This window comes from Protopterus annectens, chromosome 2.part1, assembly GCF_019279795.1.
Source record: "Protopterus annectens isolate FY-2018-M chromosome 2.part1, PAN1.0, whole genome shotgun sequence".
NCBI lineage: Eukaryota > Metazoa > Chordata > Ceratodontiformes > Protopteridae > Protopterus > Protopterus annectens.
In genome coordinates, this window is record NC_056729.1 from 336,671,043 (window position 1) to 336,686,966 (window position 15,924).

General features: G+C 41.5%; 2 protein-coding genes across 3 annotated transcripts in view; one reads left to right on the forward strand and one right to left on the reverse strand.

Moving 5' to 3' along the window:
* ZCCHC4 (zinc finger CCHC-type containing 4) overlaps positions 1 to 15,924 on the reverse strand; it is a 1,048,879-nt gene that overhangs the window by 776,762 nt on the left and 256,193 nt on the right. The window lies entirely within an intron of this gene.
* The window catches only part of LOC122794047 (E3 ubiquitin-protein ligase TRIM62-like), a 208,554-nt gene that overhangs the window by 173,987 nt on the left and 18,643 nt on the right, over positions 1 to 15,924 (forward strand). For both annotated transcript variants that reach the window (XM_044062166.1, XM_044062165.1), the window contains one exon: positions 8,746 to 8,870. In XM_044062166.1, coding sequence (XP_043918101.1) covers positions 8,746 to 8,870 — 125 coding nt within the window. The remainder of the gene's footprint in view (positions 1 to 8,745; positions 8,871 to 15,924) is intronic.

The window sequence follows — 15,924 nt, forward strand, 5'->3', positions numbered from 1 at the left end:
GCTGCCTGTCCTTATCCTTGCATTTTTTGTGCACGCCGGTAGTCGGTTGCTCCGACGGCATTGTGTAGTTAAATTTTCTACCGAAGTAGTGTCGTGCGAAATCAAAGCGGCTTTTTATAGTACGCTTATTGAACCTAGCACAAAAGCGACAACCAGTGACGTCATGGTCTGGGCCTAGGCAAGGTATACAATAAGAATAAAAATCCTTCTGAGGTATTTGCTTCCCACAAGAAATACAATTGTTAACTTTTTCTGACATCGGTCTGAGGCAAGAAAAGTTTCCCCAATGGGGTACTTAGCTTTATTGAAGACTTCGGATCTGAAATTCGACTTCGAAAATCTCAGGAGTCGGCCGACCGGCACTTGCAAACTGCTTCTGCTTTGGGCACCGCGCGGCAAGAAAGACTGAAGAAAATGGCGTTGGATGCATTATATATACCCCTGGCGCACTGACGTCAGGGAAGAAGCGACAGCAACCGACGCCGGACCAAGACTTTGGAATTCAGGCCGACTGCGGGACCGCCTGACGGCAAGCTAACCCAAGTGTGATGACTGCAGCAGGGTAACACGATGAACATCTGTTGGTTTAGACTTTGATTTCCATTTTCTAGAAATTACTTTTTTGACAGCCACCAGAATTAAACTTAACAAGGCCTTACTATGTCTGGGCAACTCCAATCTTGTATCCCACCTAAAAAAATTGTTAGTTACACCCACTACTTACCAAATATTTCTGATAAAGCACTATGTGGGGAACATTTGAAGTCTGCCAACTCATTGCACTCCCAAAACATATGTTCAGAATTACCACTTTCTTCTTCATCAGACCTCCAAAATTTGCCCAGTTGAAAAATTCCTTTGGGGTCTACTTGGTTTATAAAAATACCTATGTAAACACTTAAAAATCCTAAATTGTCTAGATTTTTTACATAATTGGGAGACATACAAATGTACTCCCATTGTTAACTTGTCAACTGCTTATCCAATTTCTCTTCCCAATCTTTTCTAACATCCTCTGACTGATTCCTATAGATATAGTGCAATAGTTTATATGCCCCACTATTTATCCCCTTTTTAACAGCAGCTTCTGTTCTAAATTCACCTAAAAACTCTACCACAGCAGGTCTTTCACTTAGGATTCCATTATCATTTTCTAAGTGCTTATACTCTGCTATCAATCCCTGATAGGAAGGCAGTGTCTAGCCTGCAGTCCAAATTTCTTCTTGGCCTCTTCCCATTCTATTTCCTTTCCCTCTCTAGTTATTTGCTCACAACAGTTTTGTTCCTTTGCTAGCTTTCTCCAATAACTTCCAGCCCCCCACTCCTTGCCTTCTGTCTGTACCCCTAATTGCAGTCATCCTGATCATCAAAATCTCATTCTCCATTCTCTTGTTGGCTTAGTTCTTAGAATACTTTCTGCTACTTTATGAATCATTTCCTTAAGGATCTGCATCCAAAATCCACTCTCCTTATTTCTTGAACTACACAATACTTCATCAATATCCCTTTCCACTTTAAATTATAACCTTTTCCATGTGTTATATGCCTTAGCTGTGTAGCTCTAAAATATCCTTTCAAATCAGGCAATCCTAAATCACCTTGCGCTATTAGAAGGATCAACTTATTGCACTTGACTCTTGCCCTCTTCCCCTCACAGATAATTCCTTCAACTCTTTATTAATTATTGCCTACTTCTCCTCTGGTTGATAACAACATGCTTGGCCTGTATATAAAAATAAAGGGACTGAAAACATTTTCCCTGCTTGCATCTTCCTACCCATATCCACAAATAAGAACTTCCAAGGTTCCTACTTTATCTTTTTTTCTCTTCCCAAATATCACTAGCTGCCATAACAGAAGCTTTTTTAATCCAAACTCCTAAGTACTTCATCTTATCATGTCTCATAAATATGGGTATTGCTGAACCAATTTACGTGTGAGCACATAATTTATGGCTCTAGCCCACAACTCTCAACCATCCCAAATTGCGTGGTATTTCACGTTTTTAGGGGCAAAATAATAGGCTGCCATGAATTCCCAACTGGCCCCTTCAAATCCTGATTTTTTTTGTTTTATTTACACTTTTATTTACTGCTGATGTCATCATGCATTGCCAGTGTAACTCGCAATGTACAGGGGAGTGTGTAATGACATCCGCATTGAGACAGTGACTGACTGCCTCTCAGAGTGACTTCAACGGCTTAAACTAATGCTGCCTACCTATGACTTGCAACAGCCAACTGGAGAGGATGTTGTTTCATCTTGGTGTCTGTGAAGGCAACACTATATAACGTTTAGTGGCATTCCGTGAGCTATTTTAATACAGTTGCTTTTCTAACAAATATAAAGTTGTGGTGCAAAAGTTGCTTTTTTTTGAGATAAGGAAGCATACTCTTTTGATTTTTCAAACACGTCCGTTTGTTTTTACAAAAGTGTTTATAACACTTTCCTGATCATGAAATGAGTTATATGTAAATTTATGAATAAGTTGTACAAAGCTTTTAAATGGTGTAAAAGATACTTTTCTGTAATTGATTTATAGTTTCTACCACCATGTCTTTGCACCTCAGCTGATTGTTATGGCCCTTTTACTACATGTCATCATGCCTGTAACATGTTTACTATCTATGCATAGGTTAACTATTTTGTAATGCAAGTAGTTTTAAAGAGGCTAGACGGATGCTGGACTTTCCTGGCCCCATATAATGTGACTTGCATGGGTAAAGCCTTCTCTTTTTAACTGAAAAATTAGCAAACAATCCAGACAAACACAAAAATAATGGGGGGGGGGGTGCCAGCAAACAGGGACAGATTTTAAATATTGCTGCTACAATGTAGAAAGCTGATAGAACAGTTTTTGTATTAGCATGCATTTTTCTGAAGGATAAGAAGTCTGAAACTCAAATGTCTGTCATTATATAGTGACTTCAATGATTTGCAAGAAAACCACTAATTTTATGAGGATCAGACCAAATATTTAGACATCTTTCATAAATTTGGACAGTTGAGAGACATGCATTAATCATGCTTTTGAAGCCTAAAATGTTTTTCATGTTTGCATACTGCATTTAAAATGGATAACAAAAGGCAGCATTTGTATATACAGTGACCATAAAAAAAAAAAAAAAATTAATTTCCTAATACATAAAAAAAAAAGTTATGTCTTACCAAAATGTTCCATCTGTGTTGTTGATATTCATCCATTCATTACTGATGGGTTCGGTTCCGAGCCCTTAGAACAGAGTCGGCCTTATACCAAAGCGCGTGCCAGCCCAAAACTCTCAAGCTAAGAATTACCCATAACCCACTTCTCCCTGTTACCTCAGATTGAGTTTGCCCTAACAAGTAAAGCAGAGGCTGTTTCTGAGCAAAAACCTTATCCAGGAAGTGGACCCAAATATCCCTCAGGAGTCTCTAGGAGGGGGAAGGAGGGTGGGACATGATGAATGGATGAAGATCAACAACATAGATGGAACGCTACGGTAAGACATAACTTCTTATCTGATGTTGTTAATCTTCATTCCATTAATTACTGATGGGACAGAGTCCCCATCTACCTTGTATCACATAGGAATGTTCTTCCATAGGGCCGCCCAAGTATCATTGAACGAAAGGATGCCCTTCCCCTGGAGACCAGATCCAACTTGTAATGAGTGATAAAGGTATGGGGGGAAGCCCACGTAGCTCTGCACAGATGTCGTACATTGAAGCTCTGGAGTGGAACGCCACAGAAGTTGCCATTGATCTTGTGGAGTGAGCCCTGATGTTTGGTGGAACAGATTTCCTTTCTAGGTTATAAATGAAAATTATACAGTCTCTGAGTCTTTTGGATAGAGTCACTTTAGAGAGTGACTTTCCCATTTTTGGACCAGCAAAGGAAATAAATAACTGGTCTGATTTCCGGATTGTTTTTGTTCTAAGTAAAACCTCAATTGTCTGTGTACACCCAGTAAATGTAAACAATACTATTCCTTGTTGGAAAATTTATGAAAAAACACACAAATCAATAGTCTTATTAATGGAGAGTTTGGAAATTACTTTGGGCAGCATGGAAGGATTGGTCTATAGTGATGCTCTGCCCTTGTGAAAAAGAGCTTGAAGCTCGGAAATGCAGCTGGCTGAAGTAATAGCCACCAGAAAACGAGATTTCCAAGATAGAAACTTGATGTCACACATGGCTGCCGGCTCGAAGGGGGGGGGGGGGCAGTGTCAAAGATTGCAAGACAAGCGTGAGACTCCAAGGTTCTGTGGGCTGCTTAAATGAGGTCTTGAATGATAGATTCCTTTCAAAAAGGTTTTGCTCAAACAATGAGAGATTAAAGAGGAGTCACCAAAACCATTATGAAAATTTGAAATGGCAGCTAGATGAACATGAATTGTTGATGCTGCGGTACCCTCCTCGAAGAAGTTAGATAGGTACTGGAGTAGAGCAGAGATGGGTGCAGAAGAGGGATATAGTTCTCTCTGTCTAGACCAAATAGAAAATCTTTTAAATCTGTCAGCATAAAGTTTCCTGGTGGATGGTTTACTCAAAGCCAGAATAAAGTTATGTACTGGAGAAGAAAGATTACAATGCCTGGCAATCACTGGAAGTGGAGAAGGCAAGCTGTGAGCTTGAGGCTGGGCAAGTTCGGGTGGCTCAACCCTTGAGGGTGAGATATCAGATCTGGAGTTGGATCCAAGATTCACGGTCTGCAAAGAAGATGATGCCAGAGAAAGGGGAGCCATACCTGTCGAGGCCAAAAAGGTGCTATGAGGATCATTTTGCTTTTCAACCAAAGAGCTTTCTTCAGAAGTAGAGGAATGGGAGGATAAGCATAAAGAAGTCCTGTGGGCCAATGGTGGATAAGTGTGTCCCTCAGGGGCTCCCCCTGCGGGGGAATTAGGGCGAAGTAGTTGCTGCACTTGTGGTTGGATGTGGAGGTGAACAGGTCACAGCAAGGCTAGCCCCAACAGTTGAAGATCTTTGCCACTAAGTTGGAGTTGAGGGACCACTCGTGAGGCCAGAGAATGCACTTGCTCAATTTGTCTGCAATCACACTGGATTTCCCCAGGATATGCATTGCTATCAGAAAGCAGATGGAAGCTATCACCCATTATAGGTTCATAGGTTCATACTAGGCTATCTGCCCTAGGGCATTTATAAGCCTAGCCAGAGTGTGTTTGCTTTCGCCACCCATTTTAAATTAATTTTGCTATGCCCTTTTTTGAGGTTAGTATACTGTGCCTCTGTCTAACAGTGACACAGAAGTGATACCCGGGGTAAACCTACGATCGCCCATCCACTCATCAAGATTTCTCTTGAAGAGAGTCAATGAGGGACTCTGCCTAACCTGGACTGGGATTTTATTCCAGAGTGAAGGGAGCCTCTGGGTTAAGAATCTGTCCCTCCAGCATGTCCTATTTATTTCAGTGCTGAGGTTCAAGTCTCTCGAGCGCGTAGCTCGATGGGATTTGGATTTTCTGAGGTGCAGCATGTCCATTAATTCCGGGTTGGACATGGCTTTATACGTCAGGCACAGATCGCCTCTGAGCAGGCAGTATGCCACTGAGTAGAGCTGGAGTTTCTTTAATCGGGCAGCATATGGCATCTGTTTGAGCCCTTTGATCCTCTTGGTGAGGTACTTTTGGGGTCTTTCCAGTTGCTGCAGGTGTCTGGTAAGGTACATCCCAAAAGGGGCATTGTACTCAATTATGGGCCTGATGAGGGATGAGTAAAGAGGCACGATGACCTCCCCTGATCTAGATGTGAATCCCTTCATGATTAGGTAGGCTATATAAAATGTTATTCTAACCACTTTGGCCACGTGGTTGTCAAATGAGAGATTGCTATCAACTTGGGTCCCCAGGTCCCTAATTACTTCTTCTGTACTTAATGGATTACCACCTATGTGGTAATTTGTGGGCACTTTGTTTTTGCCAAAGGGGATGACTATACACTTTTTGGCATTTAGCTTGAGGCCATGGCTCTGGCACCAGTTGTCTGTTTCTATGAGGCCCTTTTGGAGGATGCTTGTGTCGGCTGGAGAGTCGATTATGGCACCCAGTTTGCAATCATCTGCGAACTTGGTCAGCCACAGTCCTTCCGTGTTGGCCTGTACCGCCGAGAAATATATACCGAACAAGAGAGGTCCCAGGACTGAGCCTTGTGGGACGCCACTTGTAACTAGTTTGGAGTCTGACATGGCTCCAGCAATTCTAACCATGTGGGTTCTGTCCTTGAGCCAGTTTGCAACCCATCTAGTGACATAGGGGTTTATATTTAAGCTGGTGAGCTTATCTATAATGCCCAAGTGGGGTATTGTATCGAAGGATTTTGCGAGGTCCAGGCAGGCTGTGTGGACCACCTTCCCCTCATCAATGGCCTTGGTGACTGTTTCAAAGAAATCGACCAGGTTTAAGAGGCAGGATCTGCCCTTAAAGCCGAACTGGGTAGGATCCAGTGTCTGTAGGTCCCCAATATCTTTATTTATGAGGTCCATGATGATCCTTTCCATAGCTTTGCAGACCAAGTTAGTCAGGCTTATGGTGCGATAGTTTCCAGGATCCGTTGAGGCACCACCTTTGTGGAGAAGGACCACTGTTGCTGTACGCCACTCTTTGGGTACATATCCTGTAGTAAGGCTGAGATTGAACAGTAGTTTTATGTTTGGGTTTAGCACTTCTTGGAGTTCATGTAAGATGCAGCCTGGGACACCGTCTGGTCCCATTGATGCTGTGTTTTCTGCTTTGGAGAGGGTGGCTCTTACCTGAGCATCTGAGATGTCAGGGGGGCATCACTCTGCTGAGATAGATATTTGCCCTTTTGGTGGGGGGGGGGGAGTTTGCGCTGAACCTGTCAGCTAGGATGTTGGCAATGTCTGTGGGTTTGGTGTATTTTTTGTCATTTTTGGACTAATTCTGAGCATATCTGGGAATTCCTACCCCGGTTCCTAACATAACTAAAGAAAGCCTTGTGATTATCCTTAGTGTCCTGTGCAATTTTTCTCTTGAAGCTGGCCTTAGACGATTTTATGAGTGCCTGTAGTTTTTTGCTAACACTGATCAGAGATGCCTTCCCTTTTTGGGATTTTGCTCTATCAAGTAGTAGCTTCCTCCTTCTATTGCATAGTTTGTTTATGGCTGGGGTCCACCAGACAGAACGTCTGCCTTTGGAGGATTGAGTCTTGGTTTTATTTGGGATTGCAAGATCCATGCATTCCTGAAGGTGTTCATAGAATGCGTTTATAAAGGATTCTGCAGTCTGGGCCGTATTTTCCACAGGCCCGAGGGCTTTGAAGAATTCCACCTCAGTTTTGAGGAGTGTGAAATTTGCTTTAGAGAAGTTTTTCACTGTGGTTTTCTGGGCAGGGGTTGGGGTCGGGATGTGAATATCCAGAGAGATTAGTTTATGGTCTGATCTTACCAGTGAGGGATACACTTCTGGTCTGGAGCATAGAGTCCTCATGTTGGTGATGATCAGGTCCAGTATGTTTTCCCCTCTTGTGGGAGTGCTAACAAGTTGTTCCATAGCATTTGAGTTTATAAATTCAAGGAACCTTTGGGCTAGGGTGTTGGAGCTAGAGTAATGCTCCCAGTCTATGTTTGGGTAGTTGAAGTCGCCCAATATAATGGTGTTTGGAGAGACCTTCATATTTTCCAGTGTTCTCAGGAAGGCCGAGTGGTGTTCCTGGGTTTGGGAGGGTGATCTGTAGCAGGCTATAAACTGGAAGGCAGTTTTACCCACTGTTAGTTGCACTCATCTCAGTATTTTCTATCTTCACATCATGAATACTTTTTCAAGTCAATATTAATGAAACTGCCTTTGCACTGTGACCTCTGCTGTCATCCCTCCCTGCAAGGGGTTCCCTGATTACATCTCAACATATCTCCTGACATTGAGGCTCTCTGGGCATCATCTTACCTTGCACTGGTTCTCCATGCAGCAATCTATCCTTGTACTCAGTCCCCTTGTAGTTATCCTCTGTTACAAAGAATCCTGCCTGCTGATATCTATCCTTGCAGCAGGTGCTCCTCATGACATCACCCTCCTCACTACCACCCCACCCCCAGCTATCTCCCCTTACACAGGGATTTCCTTCTCCTAATTTTGCTTTCATTGCGTCCTGCTATATCGCCCTTTGCACTGCATCTCTATTAACATCTCCTTTTGCTATGCGTCCTTAATGACACTGTCCCAAGAAGTGGAGCCCCAGCTTGGACATATTCTCCTTCACTGGGTCGCCAGGCAGACATCCCTTCCCCTACAACTCTTTTTAAAGCGAGTCTTCCTAACATCTCTTCTTGCACCAAAGACCTCCTGATGTAACAGCTTCAAGGAATGAGTGATATGTACAGCAGTAAGAAAGCGACTAAACCCACCTTCCTGAAAAGTATGCCATTTGGAAGCTCATGATTCTCCCATGTCTGACCCAAGGAGGCAAGGTTCATTCCTGGATCTGTGTCAACAGAATGGTTTGTCACTCATCCTTTTTTTTTGTTTACAAGTTAAACTGAGAAATGAACTAACCTGACCACCAGTTCCTATTTCATATATTTCACTTTATTCCCTCATATGAATCCGAATAATGATAAAGTTATAGTTTCCTGTAAAAGGAAAAATGATGGTCTACAGTGGCACTGTTTTTAACGTTGTACTACAGTGTTTGACAAGATGTAAAATATTTAATCAAAAATAAAAATAAAACTTAACAGTCAGGGCTGTGTAATAAAACCTAATAATTTGTTTTTTTTTTCCTATGTCAGCAAAATGGAACTTTCGGAAAGGAACTTCAGAATCAATGAACCAAAGTTTCAAAAGCTTTTACGGATTCTAGCAAACCTTACCAAAGATCTTCAAGCAAAGCTACAACGAAAAATGTTCCTGCTGGGTAAAGTTTTAAGATACACATACACACACAGACACAGACACACACACACACACACACACACACACACACACACACACACACACACACACACACACACACACAACAGCTGAATATCAATAAAATCAAACCTCAAGATCACTGGAGTAACTGTTCTACCTTTCTTCCTCTCATCAAATGTTCTGTATCACCATAAGAAACTAGCAGGTAGTGCCACCCTACCTACTGTAATACAGTGTATACAGAGCCAACTGCATATATAAGGGATGCTGAGATGGCCCATACCAGAGGGTGTATCATACAAGGAAAATACAGTCTTTTCAGGCAGCCAAGCTAGAGTAACACACAGCATACTGATTAAGAGGGGAACAAGCTACTTTTGGCAATAAAAGTTAGCTTCTATCAGTAAGGCAGGGGAAATTTAAGATATTTGGGATTTTCAGAGGATTCTAGGATAAAGGGTATCCATGCAGCTATAACTGAAGAGAGAAGGCAGTTTGCAGAGCCTTGAAGAGAAATTAAGCTGTTGCCCATAGAAAAAAAAAACTGAAACTGTCATTAGGAAGCTACTGTCATGAAATGAAGCATGCATGCACCTTCCAAAGACATCGGTTTTGGAGCTTACAATGCTGCCACAAGGTAGTGGGGAGTTACAGCATGCTTCCTGGCAACAGTATGACATTGCACCAACATCCTCAATTTCCTCACCAGCCCTGGAAATGGGCCAGGTTGAGTCCAGGGAGGAACTAAGGAAGGTCCATTAGACCTGGGTAATGAGGAGAGGAACTTGAAACAGCTGATGGTCAGCAACAAGAAAGATGAAAACAAAACTCTCTCCATTGCTTCTCTGTCTCATATCATCTCCTATGTAGTGAGCTCTGCCTCATCCTCTAGGCTATGAAAGATCTGTTCCTACCAGCTCTCCTCCACCTCAGAAATAATGGTAATAGCAAGAACACTCACTCCAAAGATCTCAATGGATGTGGGTCACGGTTGGGTTGCATGGCTAGCCTTTTAAGGACCCTTCCAGTTGTTAGCTTAGTATACACCCATGAACCTATGAACCTTAATCACAACATAAATAAGGGCTCTTGGAAAGACAGGCACCTTACCCAAAGAATCGCCTACCTATGAAAGAAGCTCCTCTTGCAGGTCAGTGTAACATACTGGCTCCTTCCCAATTTTACCTTGATAACTGGATGTCCCTCACGCCTCTCCAAGACACCTTCCCTCCCAAAATCACTTTGTACCAAGTCCTTATGACACTTTCCAAAATAAAAAAAAAATCCAGTTCCAAGGGTCCTGGCAATATTTCTGGATGTACACTGAAAACGGCAAAGTTACTTCTAGAAAAACCTCTCATCCTAAACATTTTCACTAGTTACATCAACAAGGTATGAAGAAAAGTAGTTGTGGTGCCCTCTACTGACCTTGGCAATTACAGACCTATTACTCTCAGTTGTACTATCTGCAAGGCTGTGGACCATGTCACAGCTGAACTAATAAAAATGATACATGCGATTTTGTATCCCTGCACACACAACAGTTTGGCTTTGTAAAAGACGGATAATGTCTGCACAACCCGGGTGAGTTCTTTGAAAGAGTTACTGACACCATGAATAAGTAGCATACAGAAGACACTGCCTATGTGGACCTTGCCATGGCCTTCAAAACTATCCTCCAAGCTACAGTTATTCACTAACTCTCATAACTCAACATTAACCCATACATAGTTCACTGGATAGGTAATTGCCTGACTGATAACACCTATACTGTTAAAGTCAGAGGCATTTGCTTTAGACAGCAGGGAATCACCAGCAGTGACCCACAGGGCTCTATCTTGTGCCAATTTTTTTTTGGTATATAATTATTCGGCATGAAAGTGGATATCAACAGATTATGGTTAATCAAGGGTGTGGATAATTGCAAACCGGAGACAATTATCAAATCCCATTCTGATACTCAAATTCTCCAGCATGGACTAGACCAAACAAATGCTTGGCATGTTAATCATGGGACTACCCTTAACACCAAGAAGTGTGGTATAATTTGCTTTGATAAATCTAGCACCACTACCATTTACTATATAGATAATATTCCACTTGACCCTCACACAGCCATCAGAGACTTGGGTACGTATGTTGAAAATAGACTCTTTTGTCCACCACGTCTCCATGGTGATTAGAAAATCTTTCTACCTTGCACAATATCCTTCATGGTATATCCTCAAAGTCCAAAGAAGTTATAATCGCACTTTATTGTTTCTCATTAGGTTCTTCAATAAATGTAAAGTCTCCTTTGTCTTGTACATAGTTAAGAATGTAAACCAATCCAAGAACCTTCACTGTTTCTAAGTTTCAGTTCCCTTTAGCTACATGAAAGGCCCTGTTCCTCTACTCAGTGTTGTACAAATACCTGAGGGGTGATCTCTGCTTAGCCTTCCACACTATAGATAACCTAGAATCAATGGTAAAGCAAACATCTGCTCTAGAGACCTAAATCTACACTACCAAATCAACAGCAGTAGATGGCATGACAGAGACCTAAACCATCTGCAACAGAGTGCCCTTACATATCAAGCACAGTACACCCTTAGCAACCTTTAAAGCCACCCTGGATGACTAGCTGAGTAACTGTCAATTCTCACCAAAGATATGTGAAGAAAATCAATGTAACAGGGGACACTGCTAGTCCCCCACCAGAATGAGTTTGTTGACTTGATGATAGAGTGGATGGCTGGTTAGTTCATATCCATTTTACTCTTTTCTTGATTAATGGAGTTTCTGCAGTTATTTTACAAGGGATGAGCATATGACTTTATACTACATGCAACTGATGCAAAATATATGGCTTAAATTTCTACTAGGCAAATCTGTAAGAGTTTCACTTGGGTAAAATGGAGAATTATTTTGTTGATGTTGTAGAGATTGTCTGACTGGCACATAAAGTTTTCAGGAGAGGGACAGCAAACCCTGCAATAATTACTATGAAACCACAAAACCAGTAATGACTAATAAGAGTGCTGGATCATATGGATTTTAAAGACAATGCTTAAAGAAGAATATGTAAATATGGTTTCCTTGGTAATGAGAAAACATTAAGTAAAGTGCAAACATTCATAGGTTAGGTAATTTCTCCAGCTGCCTGCAGCTGAACTTAAGCAGTAATGTCATACAGGTTGGGCATTACAGAGGAAATAACGGAACCACCTAGGGGTATTGTGCAGCCTAATGCCAGAGGTGACTGGCCTCTTTACCACTGGAAGGTCAGTTATTCCCCTGTAACACTCAACCTGGAGGGGACTGTCTTAAATGAGCTGTTATTTTGTTTTGTATTTGTTTTATTAGTATACGCATTTTAAAATATTTTTGATGTAAAATAATAGCTCCTCCTAATGTTTTAGAGTTGCTCTGGGACATGTACTTGCTGAAGAAAGCATTTTCTATCCAAAATGTAAGTTCTGTAAGTATTTAATAATGCACACATACACATGCAGAAACTCAGACACAGAAACACATATACAAACGGGCCCAGCAATTAGACATTCTTTTGACTACGTACACTTCAACTACAGTACTGTGACCAAGTTGAAGGAATAGATAGATAATTTAAGCAGTAATATTAATCAGAGTGCAAAGGCATTGTAACTCATCCTCATAAACACGCTCTTGGTCTCTTTCTGTCTAGCTTACAAACTCATATGCATACATCACTGTAACTACTGATATTACTTGGATTAGTTTTATTTTTTTTACCACATTTAGCAGGTCTGGTTGTGACTGCTCCTGCTACTGCAGTTACTTTTGTTTACTTGTTTTTTTCCTGGAACAAAAAGAATGGACATCAGCTGGGTATAACAGCCCTGTGTTCCTAATGCTTAGTCAAACACTCTGCTATTGGCCTGAAATTGTCCATTACAATGGCAAAACAAGTTATGGGCATTCAGAATCGCCAATTAGGTTAAACACCTGATGTTCTTAAGGATCATTTGCATATATCCCATGTGCCTCTGATACAATTGGTTTGGGAGGTCACTCAGTGGAAGTTCTAGCTTTGTTAGAGTTTTCATTTTGTTTTTACTGATTGTTTTTTCAGTGACCTTCTAACTCATTGTTTTAGTTTGTTGTTTGGGATATTTTTGCAGTGACCCAAATGATAATGGACATCAGCTGGGTATAACAGCCCTGTTTCTCTAATGCTTAGTCAAACACTCTGCCTGTGCTGTGCTGATGAGGTTATAACAAGACCAAAATATGTATATCCACAGCTAGTGGGGGTTGGCTTTATTTGCCTGAAGTTATCCATTAAAACCACAAAAGAAGTTATGGGCATTCTGAATCGCCAATTAGGTTAAACACCTGATGTTCTTAAGGATCATTTGCATATATCCCATGTGCCTCTGATACAAGGTTTGGGAGGTCACTCAGTGGAAGTTCTAGCTTTGCTCGAGTTTTCATTTTGTTTTTATGATTAGAACAGAAAGAAGATAAGTCCTTGTAACTGCTGCTGCAGTTACTTTCTTTACTTTCATTTTTATTTATTTTTCCACTTTTGATAAAAGAAGCCATATTCAGCTAATGTAAACAAGCATGTGACCTTTTTTCCTGTGTTTCATAGGTAGGTACTAGGCTATCTGCCCGAGGGCATTTATAAGCCTAGCCAGAGTGTGTCAGCTTTCGCCGCCCCATTGATTAATTAACTGGTCCTCTGTCACGCAGAGCCAATAAAGTGATCCCAGGGGTGTAATTTCCTGTTAACCATCCACTCGTCAAGGTTTCTCTTGAAGACTGTTAGTGAGGGACTCTGCCTGATGTAATTTGGAATTTTGTTCCAAAGCATGGGGAGTCTCTGTGACAGGAATCTATCCCTCCAGCATGTTCTATTTATTGTTGTGGCGAGGTTTAGCTCACAAGAGCACGTGGCTCGCAGTGACTTGGATTTCTTTAGGTGGAGTATGTCCATCAATTCTGAGTCAGACATGGCTTTGTAAGTCAGGCAGAGATCACCTCTGAGTAAGCTATATGCCACTGAGTACAGTCGGAGTTTTTTCAGTCAGGCTGCATAGGACATATGTTTGAGGCCAGTAATCCTCTTGGTGAGGTACTTTTGTGGTCTTTCCAGCTGTTGGAAGTGCCTTGTGAGGTACATCCCAAATGGGGCATTGTACTCTATGATGGGTCTAATGAGTGACGAGTAGAGATGCACTCTAACCTCTTTATTTCTAGATGCGAACCTTTTAGTAATTAGATGGGCCACATAGAAGGATTTCCTAATTACTTTGGCAATATGATTGTCAAAGGAGAGATTACTAACTACCTGGGTCCCCAGATCTCTTATTACCTCTTCTGTATTCAGGGAGCTGCCACCTATGTGGTAATTCATGGGTGTTTTTTTTTCCCAAATGGGATGACTATGCATTTTTTGGCATTTAGCTTGAGGCCATGACTTTGACATCAGGTGTCCATCTCAGTAAAGCCCGTTTGGAGGATGTCCGTGTCAGCCGGAAAGTCAATTATGGCTCCCAGTTTGCAGTCATCAGTGAACTTGGTTAGCCATAGTCCTCCTGTGTTTGCCTGTACTTTTGAGAAGTATATGCCGAACAGTAGGGGTCCCAGGACCGAGCCTTGCGAGACACCACTTGTGACTGGCTTAGAGTCTGACATGGAGCCCGCTATTCTTATCATGTGAGTTCTGCCTGTAAGCCAGTTGGCAACCCATCTCGTGACGTAGGGGTTTATGTTCAGGCTCGTGAGTTTTTCTGTAATACCTGAGTGGGGAATGGTGTTGAAAGCCTTGGCGAGGTCAAGGTAGACTGTGTGAACCACCTTTCCCTCATCTATAGCCTTAGTGACTGTCTCGAAGAAGTCAACCAGGTTTAGTAGGCATGATCTGCCCTTAACAAAGCCGAACTGGGCTAGGTCAAGTGTTTGGAGGTTCCCAATGTCTTTGTTAATGAATGTTCATGATGGATTAACATGCTACCATTAAGTTGTGGGCTTCTTTGTGTCTGACTTTCCTTGTCTATTAATACCCTACTGAGATCAAGTTTAAGTTCTGCCCATTATCTGACAGAAAGTACAAACCAGTTCATTTTCCCATAACTAAGCCATTGTGAGGACAGCAGGTTACAAATGGCAAAATGGGGAGCTCATTGAAAGATCTTGACTGGACATTTATTTTTCATAAGAGCCTTGAAGAGGAAATGTGAACAGATTCCCAAACCAATTGATGTGGTCAGCAGGGTTAAACAAGTGTTGCTGGGTTACAGCTATACTGGTGAATAACTTTGCTAAGGGTCAGATAGACTTCATTTTAATCACTTGTTCCAAATGGAAGAGTGAACTTCACTATATACTCTTGAGAACATATCTTTGTAATGATATGCAAGACTGTTCCCTCCTGTGTGGTAAAGTAAAAAATGTAGACAGTATGGGAGAACTAAGTAGTATAATAATACGACAGAGTCTTTATGTATTGACATGCTATGACAGTTACAGCTGAAGATCTACTTAATGCTTTTCCCCCACTTAAATTAATTTTTATGTGTAAGCAAGTGAATCTTATTACAAGGATGAAAGTGAATTTAAGTTTATAGTACTGAGCTGATTTGGGATTTAAAGGAGTAAAACACACAACTACTTCTCAAATACATTTGCCGATCCATTTTGGAAAAGAAGAGAAATATAACAGCAATAAATTGGTACTTTTCTGGTCTTTGCATTCAGAGCAAAGGGACAAGTGGAGCAAAAAAGGTGAAACTAGCAACCGAGTTATTAGGAGATAACAGTGCAGGCAAGGACTGCCTGCATGCTAGGTACAAGGGGTATCTGATATAAAGTTTAAATGACTGCTGTTTCATGCCATTCTTTTCCGTTTGGGGATACTTCAGACTGTCAAAGTATCTGTAGACTATAGAGTTTAGATAAAACAAGTACATAGTTTTGGACATCAAAGATGGCTGCACACTCAGTAACAGCTTAACTGCGGCTCTCCCACTGTGAAAACAGAAACTCAGAAGACAGAGCCAGTAAACTCGTATTTTGGGGTAAATTTCAGT